The 24,179-nt window shown below is 37.1% G+C and overlaps 1 protein-coding gene across 1 annotated transcript in view; it reads left to right on the top strand.

Moving 5' to 3' along the window:
* The window catches only part of LOC128983951 (uncharacterized), a 412,009-nt gene extending 392,282 nt beyond the window's left edge, over positions 1–19,727 (top strand). Inside the window, exons 64-69 of the mRNA XM_054403229.1 lie at positions 6,311–6,619; positions 7,364–7,575; positions 13,421–13,657; positions 17,516–17,732; positions 18,015–18,146; positions 18,659–19,727. Of these exons, the coding sequence (XP_054259204.1) occupies positions 6,311–6,619; positions 7,364–7,575; positions 13,421–13,657; positions 17,516–17,732; positions 18,015–18,146; positions 18,659–19,480 (1,929 nt within the window). The 3' untranslated portion in view covers positions 19,481–19,727. The remainder of the gene's footprint in view (positions 1–6,310; positions 6,620–7,363; positions 7,576–13,420; positions 13,658–17,515; positions 17,733–18,014; positions 18,147–18,658) is intronic.
* The last annotated feature ends 4,452 nt before the right edge of the window (positions 19,728–24,179 follow it).

Genomic DNA, 24,179 nt, shown 5'->3' with positions numbered 1-24,179 from the left:
AATTATCTATATTACATTTTACGCAAAGAACAAGCCTAAGAAGATAAACGGCAATTCAAACATAGATTTAAAATTATAATTTAAGCCAAATATAAAAACAAATCACTCGGCTTGTGTATTGAACAACTGTCGCCACCACGTTACGACGTTACCCAGGACGAGTGACAGCGTCAAAGCAACATTGCAGCGGCTGGGATTGACCTCGACGTATTCCTCTCTCTCTCTCTCTCTCTCTCTCTCTGCCCCCTCCCACGATGTTGTGTTTACTTTATTATTGATTATTTTGGTAGCATGGGCTTCCCTTCCCTCCGAGAGAGAGGAGTTGCAAAACTGAGATATTTTGCTACTTTTTATCTTAATAAACAATGTCGTAATTTAATTCAACAATTAATAACATAGCCGTTTTGGGGGAAATCCAAGATGGCCAAAAGTCCTGCCGACTCTTAGGTCACATTTTAAACAAAAACCAAAAAATAATTATATCTGCAACTGTAAACATAAACCAGATTATGAAATGAAAATAATTTTAATGTGCAATTTACACTAAGAACCCTTAGTACATAATTAAGTCAGAGCTCAGGGAGACACCATAGGCGATCGCTCAAGGAAGAGGTGGAGCCCAGGAGTAAACAATTAGGCGGGACAGTGGGGTAGATACGGGGGGGATCAGGGGGATATATCCCCCCCCCTTCAACCTATAATGGGTAACAAATTTTAATAACATTTAAAAAATAATGTTTTAACTATGCAATTAAATAGTGAACCTTTTTAATTTTACTTCTATTGTATTAAGCTTGTTTTTTTCAAAAGTATACTTTCAATATCAATAGATCGTAAATAAACTGCAATGCCAGTGAAAGTAGTATGGTTTTTGCGCGCGAAACAGAGTACAGACACAAGACACGGAAGGTCAACAGCCTATCCGCCCCTCCCCCTACCACCGCCACTTCACTTTTTACACCTACCTGAAATTAATCGTTTTAACGTGAGCAATAAAATAGTTAATCAAATCCACTTTACAATGAAAAAACATTCACAAGTTGAAATTACAAGAAACAAAATAGTAAAAGTTGTACAAATAGTGAACAATAACAATAGTAGTAACAATATCAATAGTAACAAAAATATTAACAATACAAATATTTACAACTAGCTGTGTGCCCGTTCTACGCACGGGGATCTTAAAGTAGTCAGTTGAAACCTTCTTATATTAAGAAAAGCAGTTGGTTTGCATATTTTCAGATATGCTGGCAAAACTATTATATATAAACCTTTGCAAATACAGTACAAGTTTTATTAACAGTTTTTGTATCTGACAGTTTCAAGCCAAAACAAATGCTTCGCAATTAAATGTCACCCGGATCGTGTTGGTCCATATGTTAAATCCAATGATTAAACTAAAAAAAGCTTTATAGGCCTAGATCTATGAGGCATAGCCCTAAGGCCTATAGTTGAAAGTTACTTCCCACAATGGTTAAAGGTATTTAAAGTACTACCTCAACCTCACCATTTAACACTTTATTCAGGTTGACATTTTCATTATCAAGGTGCTCTTGTCCTTTTCGTGACACTGAGAATAAGGACATAAATGCGTTACCAACAGACATACACACAAAAATACAGAACTTAATTAGGGAATTTGCTACGTTTTAAGCATAACAAAGTACATATAAAATTAGAATTTGAAATCTTTGTCAATTTCATCACATTTTATCATAACAATTTATATTTGCTTGGACCGAAGATGACCCGAAATGCTGTCGAAATGACGGCTTACTTTATAAAATGAAGTACTATAGACAATTTAGATTGGTAATTTAACCTATAATAAAAATTACCAAAATAGGCCACGAACTATTGATACATAAACAACGTAAATCGTAAACATTTCATGATGGTTTGCTAAACAAATGTTTTACTTAAATGAGTTATCATTTTCTTAGCATAAACTAACATTTTGGAATCCAGACAGAAAAAGCAAAACTTATACAGTTAAGATATCAATTAAATTGAATAAGGCTGTAATACCACTGTATAAATAAGGTGCAACACCAACGATAACTAATTTGTAAATTACAGTGATGTATTGGTACGTAAAAATGATTCTTGCTGCTACCAACAGTTCTAAGGAAAAGAACCAGTACCAAAAACCAACGTTTACAGTTAAGAATTAAGTCCGACAAACTAAATGCGTTAATCAAGTCCCAAGGTTATTGATTTCTTGGTTTTGGATTTTCTCGTGAAAAGTTATCGGCAATCAAAATTATTTCCCATTAATTGCTTTATTCGTAAACAACTTTTAATGTAAACTTATTGGTGTCAGTTTGAAAAAAAAACCTTATAAAAACAACTGTTTGTTATTTAATAGATTACGCAGGCCTATTCTCTAAACAATGATTGGTATATCTTTTAACATTAGAATGAAATGTGACAAAAATCACGCAATGCTGGGTTTTTGGACGTTTGTAATTTTATTTCTTAAGTAGGGAGGCCATGTATTCTAGGGAAAAGTACCGTTATCAAGGATCGTCGTCGAAAAGGTTGTTATTAATAATTGGGTAGGCGTAAGTACCCAAGAGATGGGCTATAGGCCTATTGGCTGTATGGTCCAGCGATTGCATCATATGGCGAGTAGGAACAGAAAGTGACACATTGGAAAAGCGAGTTTAGCATCATCCATAAAACATAAACCTCTGTTACAATCACCCACTGCAGTTGTAATTTTTTACTTTACACTTTACTTTACACAACCACCATTGAAGCGCCGTCAATGAGTGGAATCCATGTTAGTAAGCTATTGGCGACGATCATTAATAAATTCAAGTTTCCCAGCCCTATACAACACTGATTCAAGGTCTTCTTTCTGGTTATCAAATTTCAAGAAAAATTTTATACACAAAGAATCTCTGGTTCCTGACCTGGATGATGTTATTAAATTTCATTTACGGTTACACTATATTATTCCACTTGCGATTAATTAAATCCGTTACCGGTAAGACAACGTTTTTAATCTCACTTGGATGGGCTTTGCCTTCAAAACGTGATCGGAAATGGTTGTGGTATTTGTAAACAACATTTGTAAACATATCAGTGACAGCTAGAACAAATAATCTTGATCCGAACAGCTGTTCGTTATTTCATAGATCATTATGTGATAAAAATTGGACGAAAACTTGACAAAAATCGCACAAAACTGCATTTTTGAACGTCCGTAATGTTATTTACCTACTAAGTAGTGAGGCCATATTTTAATGGCTAAAGACACTCTCGCCAATCCAGTGAATACATTAAAATGACTTGGATCTTAATAAGTACTTTCGTTTTCCTGGAGAAGATTGCGTAAAATGCCATCTTGAGTGTTACAGAAAGACAGAAAGACAGACAGACGGACAGACAGAAATTTAGATGAGACTTGTTTCAGCTTCTTTAATGTATAAAACGTAAAAATAACCTACAAATGAATGATTCTGAGCAATGTACAGACAAAACTCTTAATTTTATTTATATAGATTTATAAATAGAAAGTTGGATGGCAACAAGTAGTGCATGAGTGAGATCAAAGAAGGTTGTGAAGTTATTTTACAATAAATATCAACATTGACAAAAATGCAGGAACAAACATAAGCAAGTATCAGTTTTAATGTTATTCTTAGGTTGTCGGTTACTCATCACTAAAATAAATTAATCACAATTTACTAAAAAATGTCTAGGTATATTTCAAGTTTACATCAAAACTCATCTTCAGCCTCTAGTAACAACATATCAAGTAAATAAACTATGATTTATAATGTTTGTTTATAAATTAATTAACATATGTTTGAATTATTTTAAAATTAAGTTAGTAGGAAAAACATTTTTATATGTATATATTATGTAGATGTCACAGTTAATTTATTATTGTTTTTCCAATTTTAATTTTGTTCTCAACCTCTTCTCGAATTAAAGGTATAAACATAGGGCTGATTGTAGCACTAGGTTGGGATATGCTTCTTTTATCAACCGCCATGCAAGCAGCTTCTTTAAGATTTCTTAGTTTCCATATCCCAACCTAGTGCTACAATCAGCCCTACCTTTAATTCGAGAAGAGGTTGAGAACAAAATTAAAATTGGAAAAACAATAATAAATTAACTGTGACATCTACATAATATATATATATAAAAATGTTTTTCCTACTAACTTAATTTTAAAATAATTCAAACATATGTTAATTAATTTATAAACAAACATTATAAATAATAGTTTATTTACTTGATATGTTGTTACTAGAGGCTGAAGATGAGTTTTGATGTAAACTTGAAATATACCTCGACATTTTTTAGTAAATTGTGATTAATTTATTTTAGTGATGAGTAACCGACAACCTAAGAATAACATTAATAATGCCATCACGAAGGAAAAAACATACCGGAATGAAGTATCAGTTTTACAAATTTTACATACATCAGAGACAAGATGAACAAATGCTGGTGAAAATCTGTGTCTGGAAGTAGGCCTAGTTTACGCTCACACAGGTTCAAGGAGTGAAGATTTCCTAAATGATCTTCTGATATGAGAAATTGTGTCACAGAACAGGTCACAGTCCGGAGCAACACGGTTTCCAAGCCTGGCAAGACGAGCTAGTGGGCTGTGGAAGTCGAAAGACACTTGTAGAAGAGTTCCCTAGTCCTAGTGCCAGACGGTACTTTGAAGTCAATTTTTGACAGGATGTCCGGACAAAATAGAAGACCTCTGATTATTTTCAGTAGGAGCATGAAGTCGGCCAAGTCTCGGCACACCGCAAGAGATACAAGCTGCAGTTCAGAAGAGAGAGAAACGACAGGGACGTCCGCGTAGTTAAAGCCATTGCGAAATCCCACTAAGCGGATGAAACGTCTCTGCAATGCTTTAAGCCTATTGTACTAAGCTTGTTTGTTTGTTTGTATACTTTCATTATCGATGAATAAATGGAACAGATAAACTACATGCCGGTAGCCGGTAGCATTGGTGGGGTGGGATATTTGTCGTCTGGTGTTAATTATTGTGCCAGTGTGTTTTTATGATTTTCGTATTCCGTGGTGTCTCATGAGTGTTATTTTATGTCGAAACAAAGTAAACTGATCGGGTTTTTGTCCCGAAAAGAAAAATTTGATGGCGTTAGCTGGTGTGGCAATGGAACAACGAAGTTAAGTGATTTTATTACTCGCCTTTCAAATAAAATTTTTTAAATAGGCCAAGTCCCGTTAAAACATATTAATCAAAATATTCAGTGTTAAAGGATAGATAAACATAACGTCAAATGTTATCATATAACGAAAAGCCTAGCCTAAGTACTTAAAAAATAAATGTAATAAAAACTAAATGTAATAAAAACTAGTCCACATGCAGTTAAAGCAAAAAGTTTAATTTCATTAGTACAAAATTGCATAAAATTGTATTAAGTATTAACACCAGATTTCACTTCCTAAACGCTTAAAAATAGTGTTTAGAGAAGTTATTTTTCTCAAATTTTCCGGGGGAGGACTCCTGGACCCCCCTTACTTGTTGGAGGGAATTTCGTACACCCCAGACCCCCCGGAGGGCGGTGGTCGCCGATCTAGCCCAGGGCGGCAAAGTCCCTAGGGCCGTGCCTGTCCACTAGGTAAATAAATATACATACCAAACCCCATCCTTGTACCATAATGAACTCAGTATGGGATTATTATGGTATTTTTAAGTACAAATAATAAAATAAATTTAATATTAGTCTATTTAAAACTTTTTTTAATCGCAATTTATGTTTTTTACGAATTTTCAAATTTATTTTCTACATATTGCATTTTATGGCTAAACAGTTAATTATATCAAAATATTTTAAATACAAAAGTTGTAGCTCTTTCTTTGGCGAACATTTTGTAGGCTACATTTAATGTTTTTTTATAGGATGAATAGTTTTTGAGTAATCGGGGAAAAACTAGTTTTTGGACGCCATTTTCCAAGATGGCGGCCATAGCACAAGTTTTTTTTTTCAAGGACTTTTGGTATGTTATTCCGGAAGTAAATTCAATATACATACCAAGTTTTACACTTATAAGAGTTTTTTTAGGTAATGGGGAAATTTGGATTTAAAATGCTGACTACACTATTAGTAAAATAAATTAGTCCCTCTGGGCTGTGTCTTGTTTTGTTTGCTTAATTAGTTCAATTTTCTTGCATAAATTTCAGTTTTTATGTTCTTTCAGAATGACAAAGACAAAGTCAAATATTACAGGAAGTGTATGCCACTTAACCTTGCTTTTAAAGGAACCCACATAAAATATAATTGTGTCGCTTAAAATTCAAAATTCTTTGCAGGCAATTAAGTTTCGGGGCTTGAACACAATCAGTCCTAACAGCTCAGTGAGATGCAAGCGAGCAGGTGCTGTTGTAGCAGCCACAACATCGTCTGCAATGCTCAAGAAGAGCTCTGGCAGCTCTGTGACGCTAGCCAGCTCGGGTTCCCCAGGGGCTTCTATCCACGTAGTAGCTGATCACGGGGTACACGCCAAGCGACCCAACAGCAACCACCCATGCTACCAGACTTCCTCACTCAACGAGAACTCTGCCAAGAAACTGTGTCGCAAACAACCTCACCCTCTCATGGCTCACACCGAGACCCAGTTGGTCAGTATAAATACTGGCATAAAGGAATTTAACTACAGTAGTACTAAAACTATCCTAACTCTAACTAGTATATGAATACTGATTATCTGAATAGCCTACAGAAAGAATTTTAAAAACTTAAACCCACAGAAATAAGAATCGTCACTAAAGAACTCTCCTGCAGTTGTGTAGACATAATCATAGTCTCCAGCGGTCATGGAATCATTGAATCAATTTTGCGATTATGGCAAAATCTTGCATATCATCTGCAGTTTTGTAATATTGTACCATCACCCACAGTCACAAAGGTATCATAATCATTTTCCGTGATTGCTGCAAAATGTTAAATACATCCCGTTGTTTTGTAGACATCATTGTCGTCTCATATGGTCACGTAAACATCCTCATCGTTTTCTATGATCACAACTAAATCTTGAATGTCTCCCATTGTCAAAAATTGCCCAGGAAACATGTGTTTTATAGTATATTTGCATAAAGTATACTTTGTTTTACAATGCTCCTCTTTGTAAAAGTCTTACTTACAGTTTTAATTTACTTAATTTTAAGTGCTTATTAGAAAATATAAGGTTTTTTAAAGTTGAATCAGTCATAAATAATATATTTTTACTTACTATCTTCATCACACATTTATACTTGCTTGCCGTACTTGGTTCTACAATATCAAAGTGAAACTCAAACTCATTCTTCACCTTCTGTATGTTTGTGTAGTCCTCAATTTCACAAAATGATATGCATGTTTTTTAGGTGCGAACATATCCTGCTGGAATGAGGATTGACTCCTCCAACTTCAATCCTGTGATATTTTGGGCCTTTGGTATTCAAATGGTGGCCCTCAACTACCAGACAGACGATGCAGCCTCCCATCTCAACGCAGCAATGTTTGAGCAGAATGGTCGTTGCGGTTACGTACCCAAACCACCCGTCATGAGGGAGCGCACTCACATGATGTACCGCAGGTAATACCCCAAGACAAATTAGACAGATAAACCTATTGATAAATCAGTTAATATTCTATTGTTATTCAATTTGTTCAGTTGAATTCCTAGTGCTCTTATCCATTGACATCCCAAGAGTGCTTCATGTCCTGTTGGAACAATGTGGGGTTGTTCTTTGGCGTATCTTCCACAGTAAGAAACATTTATTTTCTTTTTTCCTTCAGGTTTGATAATATTACCTGAGGAAGTTCTGCAAGCAATGTTATAGTTGTTTCCAATGGAATGTCCAAATTAAGTTTGTTGAAATCATGTTTAGCTAGAAGTGAGAGTTTTGCTCATGGGTCTACTTAGAATTGTTGTGGTTTACTGTTGAGATAACTTGTGATCATGTATTTGTCAGGGAGCCATTATTTACTTCTATCATATCTCGTATATTTAGGTTTGAATTGACATTAGTTACTTTATTGAGACCGTAATCAGGAAATGTCAATGTGGAATCTGTAGGAGAACAGCACTGGATGCAGTTGTTGAACTAGGAGAATTGCTTTTCTTCTGTTCTGTCAAAATGCACACTTTAGATAAGTGTCCTTGCTTGTTTAATAATATGTTACCTTTTCAAGGCATGAAAACGATCTTTCTGGTGAGAAGTTTGATATAGCTTTGCTTGCAAATATCCTTAATGCGCTCTAGACGTGTGCCTAGTCCGCTTATTCAGAAATACGGCCCAGGATAAAACGCAGGGCAATGGTCTCCGAGGTCCTAGAGGTAAAGCGCATGGTTATAGTCTTCAAGGTCCTAGTAGTAGAGCGCAGGGCTACGGTCTCCGAGGTCCAAGTGGTAAAGCACAGGGCTACAGTCTCCAAGATCCTAGTGATGGAGTGCAGGGCTATAGTCTCCGAGCTCCTAGTGGTAGAGCGCAGGCCTACAGTCTCCAAGGTCCTAGTGTTAGAGCGCAGGGCTACAGTCTCCGAGGTCCTAGTGATGGAGTGCAGGGCTATAGTCTACGAGGTCCTAGTGGTAAAGCGCAGGGCTACAGTCTCCGAGGTCCAAGTGGTAAAGCGCAGGGCTACAGTCTCCAAGGTCCTAGTGATGGAGTGCAGGGCTATAGTCTCCGAGCTCCTAGTGGTAGAGCGCAGGCCTACAGTCTCCAAGGTCCTAGTGTTAGAACGCAGGGCTACAGTCTCCGAGGTCCTAGTGATGGAGTGCAGGGCTATAGTCTCCGAGGTCCTAGTGGTAAAGCGCAGGGCTACGGTCTCCAAGGTCCTAGTGGTAAAGCACAGGGCTACGGTCTCCGAGGTCCTAGTGATGGAGTGCAGGGCTATAGTCTACGAGGTCCTAGTGGTAGAGCGCAGGCCTACGGTCTCCAAGGTCCTAGTGTTAGAGCGCAGGGCTACAGTCTCCAAGGTCCTAGTGATGGAGTGCAGGGCTATAGTCTCCGAGGTCCTAGTGATGGAGTGCAGGGCTATAGTCTCCGAGGTCCTAGTGGTAAAGCGCAGGGCTACGGTCTCCAAGGTCCTAGTGGTAAAGCGCAGGGCTACGGTCTCCGAGGTCCAAGTGGTAAAGCGCAGGGCTACAGTCTCCAAGGTCCTAGTGATGGAGTGCAGGGCTATAGTCTCCGAGCTCCTAGTGGTAGAGCGCAGGCCTACAGTCTCCAAGGTCCTAGTGTTAGAGCGCAGGGCTACAGTCTCCGAGGTCCTAGTGATGGAGTGCAGGGCTATAGTCTCCGAGGTCCTAGTGGTAAAGCGCAGGGCTACGGTCTCCAAGGTCCTAGTGGTAAAGCACAGGGCTACGGTCTCCGAGGTCCTAGTGATGGAGTGCAGGGCTATAGTCTACGAGGTCCTAGTGGTAGAGCGCAGGCCTACGGTCTCCAAGGTCCTAGTGTTAGAGCGCAGGGCTACAGTCTCTGAGGTCCTAGTTATGGAGTGCAGGGCTATAGTCTCCGAGGTCCTAGTGGTAAAGTGCAGGGCTGCGGTGTCCGAGGTACTAGTGATGGAGTGCAGGGCTATAGTCTTCGAGTTCCTAGTGTTAGAGTGCAGAGCTATAGTCTCCGAGGTCCTAGTGATGGAGTGCAGGGCTATAGTCTCCGAGGTCCTAGTGGTAAAGCGCAAGGCTACAGTCCCCGAGGTCCTAGTGGTAGAGCGCAGGCCTACGGTCTCCGAGGTCCTAGTGTTAGAGCGCAGGACTACAGTCTCCGACGTCCTGAGTTGACATCCCACCAATGGCTTTAACCCTTTGGATCCCAATAATTTAACCTAGATTTAGTTTGAGTAGTCCCGTGCACTTTGGCTTGCGTTAGCTGGGGCGGCCCAGCCATTTGATGCCAGCTGTTACTCAAGAATCCCAAGCCAATAACACCTGTTTTACACATGTTTTGAAGAAAAATGTATAACTCCCTTATTATTGCAGTTAGAAATAATTTTTTTTTTTTATTTTGAAGGCATTTGTATGTACATTGCGACTGTGTAAACTGTAATAGTGTAATTTATTTTTTTTAATTTTTTTTAAATAATTTAAAAAAAAAAAAAAAATTTCACAATTATTTTTTATATTTTTTCTAAAAAAGTACCAATAAAATATGCGTGATTCTTTCAAAAAATGTCATATTTCAGTTCACTACATTGTAAAGATAACATAATGCAAATTTGACCACAAAAAGTTAAAAAATAAAGTTTCTATGCAGGTTTTTCCAATATCATGCACTTATAGAAAAAGGGTCACTCACCAGGTTTTCACGAGCAGATGAAAAATAAGTCTGAAACATGTCTTCTTTCACTAACTTTCTCTATAAACACTAATACCTAACACAAATATCTTCTTGTCCATTTCATCAAATAAATAATGTCATAAAAATTATTTACATATTTACATATTTACAAGTGCCCCCCCCCCCCCAAATTACACTTTACACTTGTGGTTGGGCAAACAGTCCAAATGACAACCACGCTTGCAATTCACACAAATGGTTTTTGACCGTCTCCGTTTTCCTTGTGGGTTGTTTTTACCACTGCAAACGCAACAGTTTTTTTCTTTGGTTCCCTCCAGCTTTTCGAGGCCAAACTTTCTACTATTGGGAGAAGGGCCAGGACCGTCACCACATCCTCGGGCATCAACTCCAGGATTTTTCTCTGTGAACCATAGTAACGCCAATTCTTCTATGATGTCTATTTGGAACTGCAATCGGGAGACAGGTTTGTCTGTATTAAGCTTATAAAGCACGTAGGCATTTAGAATCATCCTACCAAAAATGTTGAAAATGACTTTTTTTAAATGTTTCATGCAACGACGCTCGTCCAGGTATGTATACAGCATCTGATCGGTGCCATCGATGCCTCCCATTCCGTGATTATATTCGTAAACGACATGGGGCTTAGATTTTATGACAACCTTCCCCCCCCCCCCCTTCTAATAACATAGCGAACGTTGGCAGCTTTGGCATTTGACGAAACTAAAATGAATTGGGTTCTGTTTGTGCTTTTTTCACGATATGCCATCCATTGAACTGGGCCTTTTCTTACGTAAACCTTTTTCCCTACAGGATATTTCCCGAGCAATTGTTTCGGTACTCCTCTTCTATCAATACGGACCGTCCCTGTCAACCAAGTTTTGTTGTTGTACAAATATCTCACTAGCTTTTTTGACGTAAAGAAATTATCCAAATAAAGGTGGTACCCTTTATTCAAAAGGTTGCTCATCTGTAACAATCTCTTTACAACGGAGAAACCCTGGCCTAGTTGTTCAATTTCCTCTCTATTATCTTCGTACTTGGCGCCCTTGTAACAAAAGAACTTTAAGCAATAATTTGTGGTGGCATCACAAAGGACCCACAGCTTAATACCCCATCTGTGATGCTTTTTCTTTGGCAGGTATTGAGTCAGAGCTATTCTTTTTTTCGTTCCAACCAGGGACTCGTCAACAGAAAGTTCCTGGAACGGTATGTAGAAGTGTTGAAAAAGCCGGTTGCAGTGATCTATAAGAGGCTGGAATCGACCGCATGGGTCATAATTGGGAGAGTTTTGTTGTGGCAAAGTCCTGGAATCTACAATGTGGAAGAATTTTAATATTGACTGGAACCTATTCCTGCTGAACATTTTGCCAAACCAATCAGTTTTTTGTGATGGAGTTGTGTACCAGTAGCTTCGGATAGATGGTTTTTTCAAAATCCCCATGTTCAAAATTACAGCGATAAACGCTTTCATTTCATGTACGGTGACGTTACACCAATCTTTCATGGTATTTCTAGCTACGTCATTATTGTTAAAAAAGTTCTGGGCATATCTGTTAGTTTCATTTGCCAAAGTGGTAATTAGGTTCATCGTAAAAAAAAGGTGAAAATAATCAATAGGCTTAGAATTCCGGGGAGGACAATGTTTGGGCCCAGGCAATTCAGAGTATGTGAAGTCGTGTTGCCGTTCTTGATCTTCGTCCTCTCCCACCTCCTCCCATTCGCTACTATCTGGACTGGATGGTTGATCTCTCCTTCCTCTACCCCTAACTCTAGTTCCTCCCCTACCCCTTCCTCTAGGTATTCCTCCCTTCCTCTAGACATTTCTCCCCTTCCTCTAGATATTCCTTCCCTTCCTCTAGGAATTTGAGCCGATGTGCCAGGCAAATCGATTGGTTCAAGGTCATGTGTTGTCCCTGGCAAATTGAACGGTTCAAGGTCATGTGCTGTGCCTGGCAAATTGATTGGTTCAGGGTCATCTACTATTTCCTCAGATGCATCATTAGGAGGGTCTCTTTGCCCAAATAAGTTACATCTACGCCTAGACTGATCATTATCATCATCATCAGAACCAGAGCTTGATTCGCTTACATAGTCAGTTCGACTAGGCCTATTTGCCAAAAAACTAAAACGATTATTTTCCTTACTTCTATTTGGATTGTAGTCTGGGTCCTCGTCAGTGTCATCCACATAGTCGTCACTCGTTTCGGAAGATGGTATTTCATCAAATGAGTCACTACTATTGTCTTCGTCAACAAAATTACAACCACTTTCTATAACATTATTGATTAGTGTACCTTCACTGGCGGGCGACCGGCACCTTTTACGGTTTCCGTCACTCATTTTTCAAAGGATTTTCCCACACACAAGTTTCACCAAACAGCTTAACATTCGCGATAGTCACAAATCGATGTTCACTCACAGAAAGACCGGGCGAAACTAAAGAAAAATGCGCCAAACGAAGCAAATTCGCGCTAAAACACTAACGCGGGAAGTTTTTACAGAATCATTATATAACAGCTCCGAAGATGAAAGTTGTTGTGTAATAACTAAATAACAATATTTATTTCTTTATTTTTATTTTTACTTAGTTATTTGTTTACTAAATTATTGTATTTTATATTATGACGTTTAAACAACAACGGTACAGTCGGCCGGAAACTGTCAAGCGAAGCGTGATTCCACGTAAATTTCGTCGACTTTCGGCTCTTGGTAGCACTATATAAAATATTATATTTATGTTTTCTGCAAATATTTCCACAGACAATGTCTTTATCTGTCCTTTGATGTATTATATAGACATTTATTACGAAAATTAACATAATTGCATAACAAATACTAAAAGCCGATGACATCGGCCCTTGGGTTTTTTCGTGTCTTGTTGCTAGGCCGATCTCATCGGCCCTCGGGTCTTTTCACGGCTAATTACAAAGCCGATCAGATCGGCCTGTGGGCATTTTAAAACCTATTGGCAGAGCCGATGTAATCGGCCCTTGGGACCCAAAGGGTTAAGCTATGTGGTAGTGTTGCGATCACCAAGGTCTAGACTGAAGATGGTAAACGTGTAAAATAGTTCTGGTCTAGACACTAGCGTGAAGGAAGGATAAATATAATGGTGTTATTAATGAATGGATTGATCTTCAGGTTTAACCCGTGGGAGAAAGAGTTTGACGGGCTGCATTCATCTCACCTGATACTTAACCTAGTGTCAGGTCAGTACCTCTGTCACAGCACCAGCACTGCTCCAGGCACCAATATTGTGGTGGAGGTGGAGCTTATAGGCATACCTGTGGACTGCAACAAGCAACGCACCAAGAACCCCACCAGGAACTATGTCAACCCAATCTTCAATGAAACTTTTTTCTTCAAGGTTATGTTTAGGTGAGTAGAAACGTAATTAATACCCAGTAATTAGCATTATAAAGTTTTTTTTTCCAATAACTCAGTATTTTTAGTTTTTTTTTAATAACAATTCATTATCTATTTAACTGTAGTTAACTATTGGGTGTCAAGCCAGCTATCGCTTGTTTGGCTCTTGTTAACACTTAATATGGTAGCTCAGAGGTATTATTTTGGGTGATAGACCTGTTGCCTACACTATCACATTCCTACTCACTCTTGCATTACCCTTTTTTTGTCCTAAGATGCTATGCTTTAGCCTGGGATCATATTTCACATAGCTTCATAAGCCTAGGGGTTGGATTACCACTTAGATAAAATGCATTGGTGATCTGGTGGGATTTGAACCTGGGACCTCTGGCACCTAAGTACCACCCTTTACTAGACTAGACCAACTACCCTTTACTAGCTTGCTCCCTAGATATATTGGACGTTACCTTCAGTATCCAATAGTCATCAATGACGTTACCCGTATTAGAGCATCCACTCTATAGCTCAAAATGCCCTTTTAAATTTGACTTTATTCAATTTTATTTGAGCCCATGTATTATACTTCCATTAGCAACAGTGCTCGTTGTGGTTAAATACAACGGCCTCTTAGTAAAATAATGGTTATGAAATCCATACACCACTTTTCTCACTAATATTAATGATACAGATTAAGCACATAAGATTAGAATCACACACTTAACATAAGGAACACACCTAAAACACAAATGCAAATTGTTAACAACAACATTTAATCAGAGGAAATCAACTAAATAACAATACAAAGGAAATTGACAGGAAAGCAGGCTTACCTTTAAATAAATCCATAGAGACACATAACACATCACAAAATTAAAAGTAGAAATTTTCGTGGTCACTGACCACTTTTTCAACCACTGGAGATTGGAGAAAACTGGAGAGATTGGAAACTCGAACATTTCTACTTTTAATTTTGTGATGTGTTATGTGTCTCTATGGACTTATTTAAAGGTAAGCCTGCTTTCCTGTCAATTTCCTTAATAATTCCTGGCAAATGCCCTATCTTTTTATAAGATAACCTTAAATAACAATACAGTATCTATTATGCTATTAAAGTGATACAATCAAATTTTATGTAAACGGTTAAGGCCATTTACCAAATAAAAATATAGGCATATGGCACATCAAAATAGAGCTTAGAATGTGTAGATTTGCCTAAAATTATTGGTATGGACATACTTCTCAGGGGCTCTGCCCCATAGGCCGATTTCCAAAAGGCTACGTTTGTTATGCTTCCAAAGTTTAAATAATTTAATTTATTTAATGAAACAGCTGGGCAATGCAATTAATTGATGTTTGTTTATTTACTCAATAAAAGATGTTTGTGATGCTAAGAAATATGTGCATTATTTAGAGGTTTATGTTCGGGCAAAGATGTTTAAATCAGTCTTTTCAATTATTATCTCATTTTTTCAAGTTAAATCATCCAGTTGCTGTATTTTTAAACACACATCAGCAACAGTTATAGAAGTCTAGGTCACATGTTCTTCGCGTTGCAAAGCACGGGTTTAGCAGCTTGTGACTATATAAGCTGTCAAATTATTAACACATGTTTCGTATGATTAGACTATGCATACTGGTAAACCAATTATTGCCATCTATAAAAATTATTGGTTTTTCTCTTCCGAGTCGGGTTAAAGGTCTTCTACCCGACCGATTTTCATAATTTTGGCCTTAAACTAAAGGTATGGACGCACCACAGATTTGCCATCAAGCATCGGCATTCATTTTGACGTATATTTCGAGCTATGCAAGCACATATTTGTCATCAAGCATCATTATTAATTTATCTAATGTGTTACTCAACAAAAAAATATAAATTAGATTTTTTTACTTCAACTTCAACTTCAAGATATATTCTAGCAGTTCTAATTTCATTACCGCTACCCTATATGTTTTGGTCTAAAAACCTTTAGTGAAATACCAGCTTACATTTGAGCTATTGATTATTAAGATTCCAATCTTAATAATCCTACCTAAAGCACACTGCTGAATCACGAATCAACAATAATTATAATCGTTTTAGTACTTAACTGCAATCAATGATACGTAACTCAAATTTAATTTAAGTTATTTCATATGTCTTGGTCTTAAAATACTTCAAGGGCTTTCACTTGAGATATTGATATTTTTAATAAGTTAAGTTAAAGATATACTCTATTGCTCAATCAGAAAACATAAATTTAATTATATCTTGGATATGGAATTTAGTTTTAAATATATTTACTCAATTCTAATTATGTTATTCTATTTGTTTTAACCTGAGAACCTTCAGTGAAATTCCAGCTTCCATTTAAATTGTTGATTATTAAGATTGGACGTACCTAAAGCACACTGCTAAATCACAAACAACCCATATTTTTCAAAAAATTTAGTTTTTTATCATCGATTTCTAGTCAAACGGTCTTGCTTGCAACCTCAACAGCAACTGTCAGACTTTGACGGGTTTCACTAAGTAAATATTTAAAAAACCAAACTTTCATAATTATTTGCAAATCTACATGAATTAGGCTTTCCAATAACCTGTTAATTAATAAAATCGGTTAAGTAGAACTGTAGATTTAATTGTACAAAGTTTAACAACAAAATCTTTAGTTCAGTGTTTTCTCACTATTATAAATTTGGAGGTTGCTTAACGTTTTTGCAAATAACTTTAAAATTGTGAGGAAATCAGCCAAAGTGGAAGGTGATATTCTGATAGAGAATAAAATTTCCAACAGATTACCATTATGTACTTCTGGAAAATACTGAATAAAGGCAGCCTAAAGTTGGCTACAAATATAAACTTGGAAATATAAACTTGGTAAAAAGCGTTTTAAATGTATTATTTTTTATTTTTATTGTTTTACCTCAAATATCTAATAAAATCAAACTTTCATAATTATTTGCAAATCTACACGAATTAGGCTTTCCAACGACCCATTAAGTAACAAAATCGGTCTGGTTAGTTGTACAAAGTTTAACAAAAATATATCTAATTCAGTATTTTATCACCACTATAAATTTGGAGATCACTTAGCTTATTGCCAATAACTTTTAAATGGAGGAGAAATCGACCAAAGTGGATGTGATTTTCTGAAAGAGAATAAAATTTACTACAAATAACTACTATGCATTTATTTAAAATGCTTAATAAAGGCAGCAAAAAGCTGGCTACAATTAGAAACTTGAAAACAGAAACTTGAAAAAGCAGTTTTTAATGTATTTTTGTTATTTTTACTTTTTTACCCCAAAGATTTTATAAAATCACACTTTCATAGTTATTTGCAAATCTACATGAGTTGGGCTTCCTAATGACCCATTAAATAACAAAATCGGTCCAGTAGAAGTCTAGATTTAGTTGTACAAAGTTTAACAAAAATATCCCTTACTCAGTATTTTCTCATTACGATAAATTTAGAGGCTGCTTAGCTTTTTTGCAAATAACTTTTAAATGGTGAGGAAATCGACCAAAGTGGAAGGTGATATTCTGAAAGAAAATAAAATTTCCTACAAATTGATACCATACACTTCTTGGAAACACTCAAAAAAGGCTGTCAAAAGTCTCACCCAAATAAAAAGTGTGAAAAACACAGTTTTCAATGTATTTCTTATGGAAAACATGTTTTTATTACATTTTTCACTATAAATCATATCAAAAACAAACTTTCATAATTATTTGCAAATCTACACGAATTAAACTTTCCAACGACCTATTAATTAATAAAATCGGTCCAGTAGAACTCAAGATTTAGTTGTACAAAGATTTTTAAAACTGAATTTTATAGATAAGTAAAAGATGCTACTATGTAATTCTTTATTACTTGTCTGCAGAGATTTGGCATTTCTGAGGTTCAATGTGTTGGACCAAAACACAAACCATGTGTTGACTCAGAGAGTGATGCCCCTCAAGTGCCTTCGTCCTGGTTACCGCCATGTCCGACTGCGGAACCTCCAGAACCAACCTTTGCCTCTCTCATCACTCTTCATCTGCTCCAGGACAGAGGAGGAGAGTCTAGATGGTTCACGAGAGCAGCGTGGCACTATTCAGGTACAAAGATAGCTTGATAGTTTCATTCTAGTAACTATATATTTACAAATTAACATCACTCTTAAATTTAATCTAAAAGAGTAAATGATTAATTTGTTAAATCATACAACATTAAAATCAATATTTTCTGTATAAATTTAATTTATAAATACTGTGAACCTGTGGGATTTTGCAATAGAGAGAGAATAGCATAAGCAATATGTAACTAGTATGTTTTCAAATTTAATTTGGAGTTAAGTTAATAGTATGCTGATGATTGACTATTATCACTTGTAACTACAGGAGGTGAGACCAGACTCAAGTGCTCGTCTGCCGGGAGTTAAGAGACGAATGTTCTTCCTGATGGTGTACGGGGTTGTACCTGATGAGCCCTATACCATTCTCAAAATCACACAGGAGAGTACGACACAAGAGGTAAGGAGAAAAAGTAAAATGTTTGTTTTTGAAAAATATGTATTACTCAATCCTAGAGTACCAGACAATCTAATTTATGTACCAAATTATTGCTATACCCTGAACACTAAGGAAATGCTGATGAAGGCCACAAAGGTTCACTCATACAGGCACATATCTCACTCATACAACCCCAGGAGATGGGGGCGCTTTGTATTTCCACTCTGCTGCCTTTTTACTGTGCTTACCCAAACAAATAATTATTTTTTTTTAATTTGTATCTTAGATTTATGTTTGTAGCACTCTTAAAAACATTAAAAAATCTCAATAAAACAATACCATCTTAAAATAATAAGAGTATTAAGATTATATAAAATAGATAGATTTTATAAATCATTTTTGTCATACTGCAGCAAAAACAGCCGTTTTTAATAAACGTGTTGCGGGTCTAAAGTAGCTCTTTTTCTCCCTAGAGCAAGGAGTAAAATCAGCTGTTGTATTGCACTAATTCATTCTCGCCATGATTGTTGTAGGTGATCCTGCAGGCCCTAGCCAAGGCTGGGGTGGGAGCAGAACGGGCAGGGGACTATGTGCTGGTAGAGGAGGTTGCTCGTGGCTGGGGAGGCAAAGAGAAGGACGTCCCTGCAAGCCAACGTGTGCTCGACCCTCAGGAGAGGCCACTGCAGGCTCAGGCCCAGTGGCAGGGTGTGGGCAAGTTTCTTTTAAAGCGTCTCGGAGATGACCCTAGCTCTCGAGCGTGGTTGTCCTCTATCCGTTCCACACGCAATGTAAAGCAAGCCCGCACTTGGGATGAGGCAGACAATTTCTTAGTTTGTGTCTACAACGTGTCTCCTGAGATTCCGTATGCCATTTTAAAAGTACCCCTGAGTGCGTGCGCTCAAGATGTTCTTGCACAAGCATTGGTGAAAGCGAGGCGGCTGGAAGACCCTGTTAAGTTTGTTTTAGTGGAAGAACTAGAGTGGCAAAGTGGGGGTGGTAGAGTGCAACGAGTTTTACCCGACGAAGAAAATATTTTTAGAACTCAGGCTCACTGGCAGACTATAGGTAGGTTCATTCTAAAAGAGAGAGAAGTGCGAAAGAGCGGTGCTTTACGACCGGCGTTGGACAGACTCAGTAAAGGTTTGAGTGCAACATTGAGTGACCCAACTACTACGGCCAAGTCCAAGTTTCCTTTGAGTGGACTCACACGTCGAGGGAGCCGAGAGCCTACCACAAGCCACCGAGAGGTCCACTCGGAGGGGGAGACACTCAGTGATGACGACGGGGATCTACTTACAGCCGTGGCCAGGTTAAAAAGGGTTTCTCTGAGAAAGCTCAAAGTCTGGAAGTCATGATTGTTAATAATCTGCTGCTTGTCTGGCTCTATCTAGTAACAAAGACAATACTGTTTGAGCCCTTGTTATCCCTAGTTTGTATCTCAAATTATTTAAGAAATGTTGTAAACTATTTTGAGAATAATCACCGACTCTAGTCATGATCAAACTCTCTGTGATACTATACGTACTAATAAAAATGTGAGAAGATTTTACTACATACTACTTTTTTATTTTAGTTTGAAAGGGTACTGCGCTTTAACTTCTGCTTTTTTTATCCTATGTTTTATACATATATATATATTGTTAATATACTAAATCGATTGTTGCAAAAATATTTTAACTCTTGTATTGAGATACTGGATATTAAGTTTTTAGATATTTATTTTTTGTTGATATTCAATGTACCGAAGTGGAATTGTTATGAAACTAGTCGGCTAGATTCAGTAAAGAGACTATTTATTTAAACTAAAATAATGCACAAACAAACACAATATCGAGTGACCAAATGTGTTTTTATAATTTCTCGTATCGAATTTAAAAACTTTCTATGAAATTAATTTATTTCTTATAACATTTTGTATATTGATGTTAGCATATGTACATAACTATTTGCAAACTCGTTACTCTAAAAGCTTTACCACATTGTTAACCACTCACATATCCTTGTTAGTATGGTAAGCACATCATGCCTTGTCGACTATCTGGCCCTAGCCTGCCTGACCAATCTCTCTTTACATTAAAGCTGATAATTTTGTTTTATTATTGACTTTTTATTTCCCCTGGTTACATAATTTTTCCCTAGTCTAACCTAGATAAAGAGAAGTAGACAAATTATCTTCTTTCTAAATACAATCTTTTATTTAAAAAATCATATATATTAAAACGTGACAGGGTTTTTTTATTTTACGATTCTAAATCAACCACTTGACGGATTTTTATGATTTTTGTGTCGAAAGAAAGATCATTTTAAATACTAGTGGATGTCGCAGCCATAATTTTAGTTTAGATGAGTTTTAGTTTTTAGAAATTAAGTTACAAATTTTAAAAAGTCTAGCAGCCGTCGCTAACATTCTAGACTAGCTTTTGGTATAATAACATTTGCTTAACGTAACATCTGTAAACATTCAGCATTTATGACAAAAACTCCGCTTTTGGATGAAAATAAAATGACATATGGAGGGTTGACTTATTACTATGTGTAATGCTTCAATCATTTTTTTTTTTTTAACATAGTTTTATTTACAATCTGTTTTGCATTAAACAATAAGTAAATATGATGGCATTTTTAACAATAAAATAAAAATTGGAAAGCTTGAGTTAGCAGCTAAACAGCTTTAGCACTAACAAAAAAAAACAAAGAAAATAAATTTCAGAGCTGCTGTAAAAATCGAGTCGGAAGGTCTAAAACATTTTCTCTTTTTAGTCTGTAGACATGTTGACTGTTGTCTAGGAGGTTGAGGGCCAAATGGTTTGGATGATACTCAAGCTTAGAGAAGTATTTTTTACTGCAGCTCGTAACTTCTTCAGTAACAAATGGAATTTTGCAATCATTGTGAATGGTGACGTTGGATACATACCAAGGGGCTTTCAGGATGGTTCTTAGTAATTTTGACTGAAATCTTTGTATATATCCAAGTTTGATTTTAAAGCTGTTCCCCACAAAGAAATGCCATATGTCCAAATTGGTTTGAGAACAACCTTATAAAGCAATAATTTATTTTCTATTGACAGTTTTGGATTTTTATTCATGAGCCATGCCATTTGTTGAAACTTTGAATTAAGATGTGATTTCGATTTGTTCCAAATATGGCTTTGCCAGGTAAGTTTTCAGTCGAGGTGGATGCCCAAATATTTTACTTCATTGTGGTGAGGCAGAAGTACGTTATTTTAAGTGGACTGGGGGACAGTTAGCTGTTCTGGTGATGAATGTTATGTTATGCTTCAATCATTGATACGTTCATTTATTCGGATAGAGGACGATCATTTAAATATACAGTAGAACCTCTTTAATCCGAACCCCTGTAATCTTACTTACTTACATACTTACTTACTCCTTCTTCATCTTTTACCCAAAATAGGGATAGATTGCGTCTCGTCAAAAATAAATAAAACATTTCTTATACACGCACAAAAGAAAAGAAAAAAATTCTTCACAACGTTTACAACAGTTAAATGTATAAAACAATACATATACATATATACAAGTTAAAAAAAAGAAAAACTTCCAGGGATGATGGAAAGATGGCTACCGTATGTTTGCTATCTCCTTATCGGTCATGAACTCTGAGATGCTATAGTAGGCTCTCTCTTTCATTAGCGACATAAATGAATTCGAACGTCCACTAATCCGAACGCCTCAGTGCTGTACTCTATACACAGTACAGTAGTTTTTTATTGTATGTATAGGCCTACTGTATTTATTGATATATGCACCGTAGTTATTTCAATTGTAATGTATAGTAGGCCTACTGTTTATTCCTTATGTTTACTACTGTATTAAATAAACACTGTATTTTACTTTATAAAGCATTTTTCACTTTTCCCTAGCTTTGTTATGTAAAAACAACAATATGTTCTGTAATCCGAACTATTCAATAATCCGAACTACTCCCGGTCCCAATTAGTTTGGATTAAAGAGGTTCTACTGTACATAGTTAAATGCTAGGTGTTCTAATTTATTATTTAGAGCACAGTGGCGGCGATAATAACCCGCGGGCCACCCCCCCCACCCCGCAAGTTTGTTCGCCGGGCCCCCCTCTCCCAATGATCTTTGAAAACATTTTTCCATGTATTACCGCCTAAACTTGCAATTTTGCAATAAACTTGAAAAGGCATCTCCCGAGGCGTCATTATGGTCTTCCATGATCGCGGCAAAATCGTAAATACTTCCCGTAGTCATAAGTCATGGAAGAAACATTAAGTTATCATAGTTTACCGTGATTGCAAATGCAACCAAACCTATGACATCATTAGATAGCAGCATCATCGTCTAATCTAATATTACGGCCTAATATCTCCCCGCGACCCGGTGGTGACGGGTAAATCATTTATCAGTAATCGCGGCTAAATCCTAGATATATCTCTCGCTAAAAAAGAAACGTCATTATCGTCTTCCGCAGCCGCTGTAAAATATTGAACATCTGCGGCCATGGAGACAACGTCATCGTCACCCGCGGGGAAATGTTCTAGTCAATATCCGCGATCGCGGCAAAAGCGTAGGCCTAATCTTTCAATTTTGTGAGCGTGATCCTCACGGATATAAAAGCTTTTACTTTTAATTGTGCATTATTGTATCGAATACTGAGAAAATCGGCTCGACAGTCGGTTTTTGCTCGGAACGGGAACATGTCACCCGTTAGTACGACAGGCCTGTTCGGTTTTTGTTAATATTTTAAATGTATCGTATTGTTCGTATGTGTTACGTGTTTAAACTTCAACGACGCTACTTCAGCCGAGTTTTTGTTTTTGTAGTCTGACGATGGCATTGTAATGCCAAAACGGCCGTAACGTAGTTACACCTCAAGAATTTGAGCTGCAGTGACGAAGGTAAAGCCTATTTTTAGTTAATCTAATCGTCATAAGCAGTTCCCACACTGTGGACTGCTTGCCTTTACTACTTCCTTCACCACTTCCTACGTCACGGACCTGTTTTCCTCTCTTCCCATAGCATTTTAGGATTGCAGATACCTTAATCTAATCGTCATAAACAGTTCTCACACTCCGGACTGCTCGCCTTTACTACTTCCTTTACCACTTCATGCGTCGCGGACCTGTATCCCTCTCTTCCCATAGCATTTTAGGATTGCAGATACCTTAATGTAATTGTCATAAAAAGTTCCCACACTCCGGACTGCTCGCCTTACTACTTCCTTCATCACTTCCTACGTCGGGGACCTGTTTCCCTCCCTTCCCATAGTATTATAGGATTGCAGATACCTTAATATAATCGTCATAAACAGTTCCCACACTCTAGACAGCTCGCCTTGACTACTTTTTTAACCACTTCCTACGCCGTGGACCTGTTTTCCTCCCTTCCCATAACATTTTAGGATTGCAGATACCTAAATCTATTCGTCATAAAGAGTTCCCACACTCCGGACTGCTCGCATTTAATAATTCCTTCATCACTTCCTACGTCACGGAACTGTTTCCCTCCCTTCCCATAGCATTTTAGGATTGTAGATACCAATAATCTAATCGTCATAAACAGTTCCCACACTCCAGACTGTTCGCCTTTACTACTTCCTTCGCCACTTCCTATGTCGTTTGCCTCCCTTCCCAAACTTCCCATAGCATTTTAGGATTGCAGATACCTTAATCTAATCATCATAAACAGTCCCCACACTCCAGACTGCTCACCTTTACTACCGGTACATCCTTCATCACTTCCTATGTCACGGACCTGTTTCCCTCCCTTTCCATAGCATTTTTGAATTGCAGATATCTTTATCTAATCGTCATAAACAGTTCCCACACTTCGGACTGCTCGCCTTAACTGAGTGAAAAGTTTGAAACGTACGTTTACATGTCCCTGGCCTTTTACTTCGTAGATACTGGATTTGTAGTTTATTATTATGTGTTTTAATTTTTTTTTTTTTTTTTGGGACGGGGGCAACATGTTACACACATTTATTTGGTTTTAAATAGATTCTAGGTATTTTTTTCGTATTTTTAAAGTCTCAAAATTCACGACCATGACGTGTCCCTAGGGTACATT

This window comes from Macrosteles quadrilineatus, unplaced genomic scaffold, assembly GCF_028750875.1.
Source record: "Macrosteles quadrilineatus isolate MER2022 unplaced genomic scaffold, UCM_ALF_1.0 Scaffold_2__2_contigs__length_208266976, whole genome shotgun sequence".
In the NCBI taxonomy this organism is placed as follows: Eukaryota; Metazoa; Arthropoda; class Insecta; order Hemiptera; family Cicadellidae; genus Macrosteles; species Macrosteles quadrilineatus.
The sequence above is the reverse complement of the archived record's forward strand: the minus strand, read 5'-3'. Positions and strand labels throughout refer to the sequence as shown.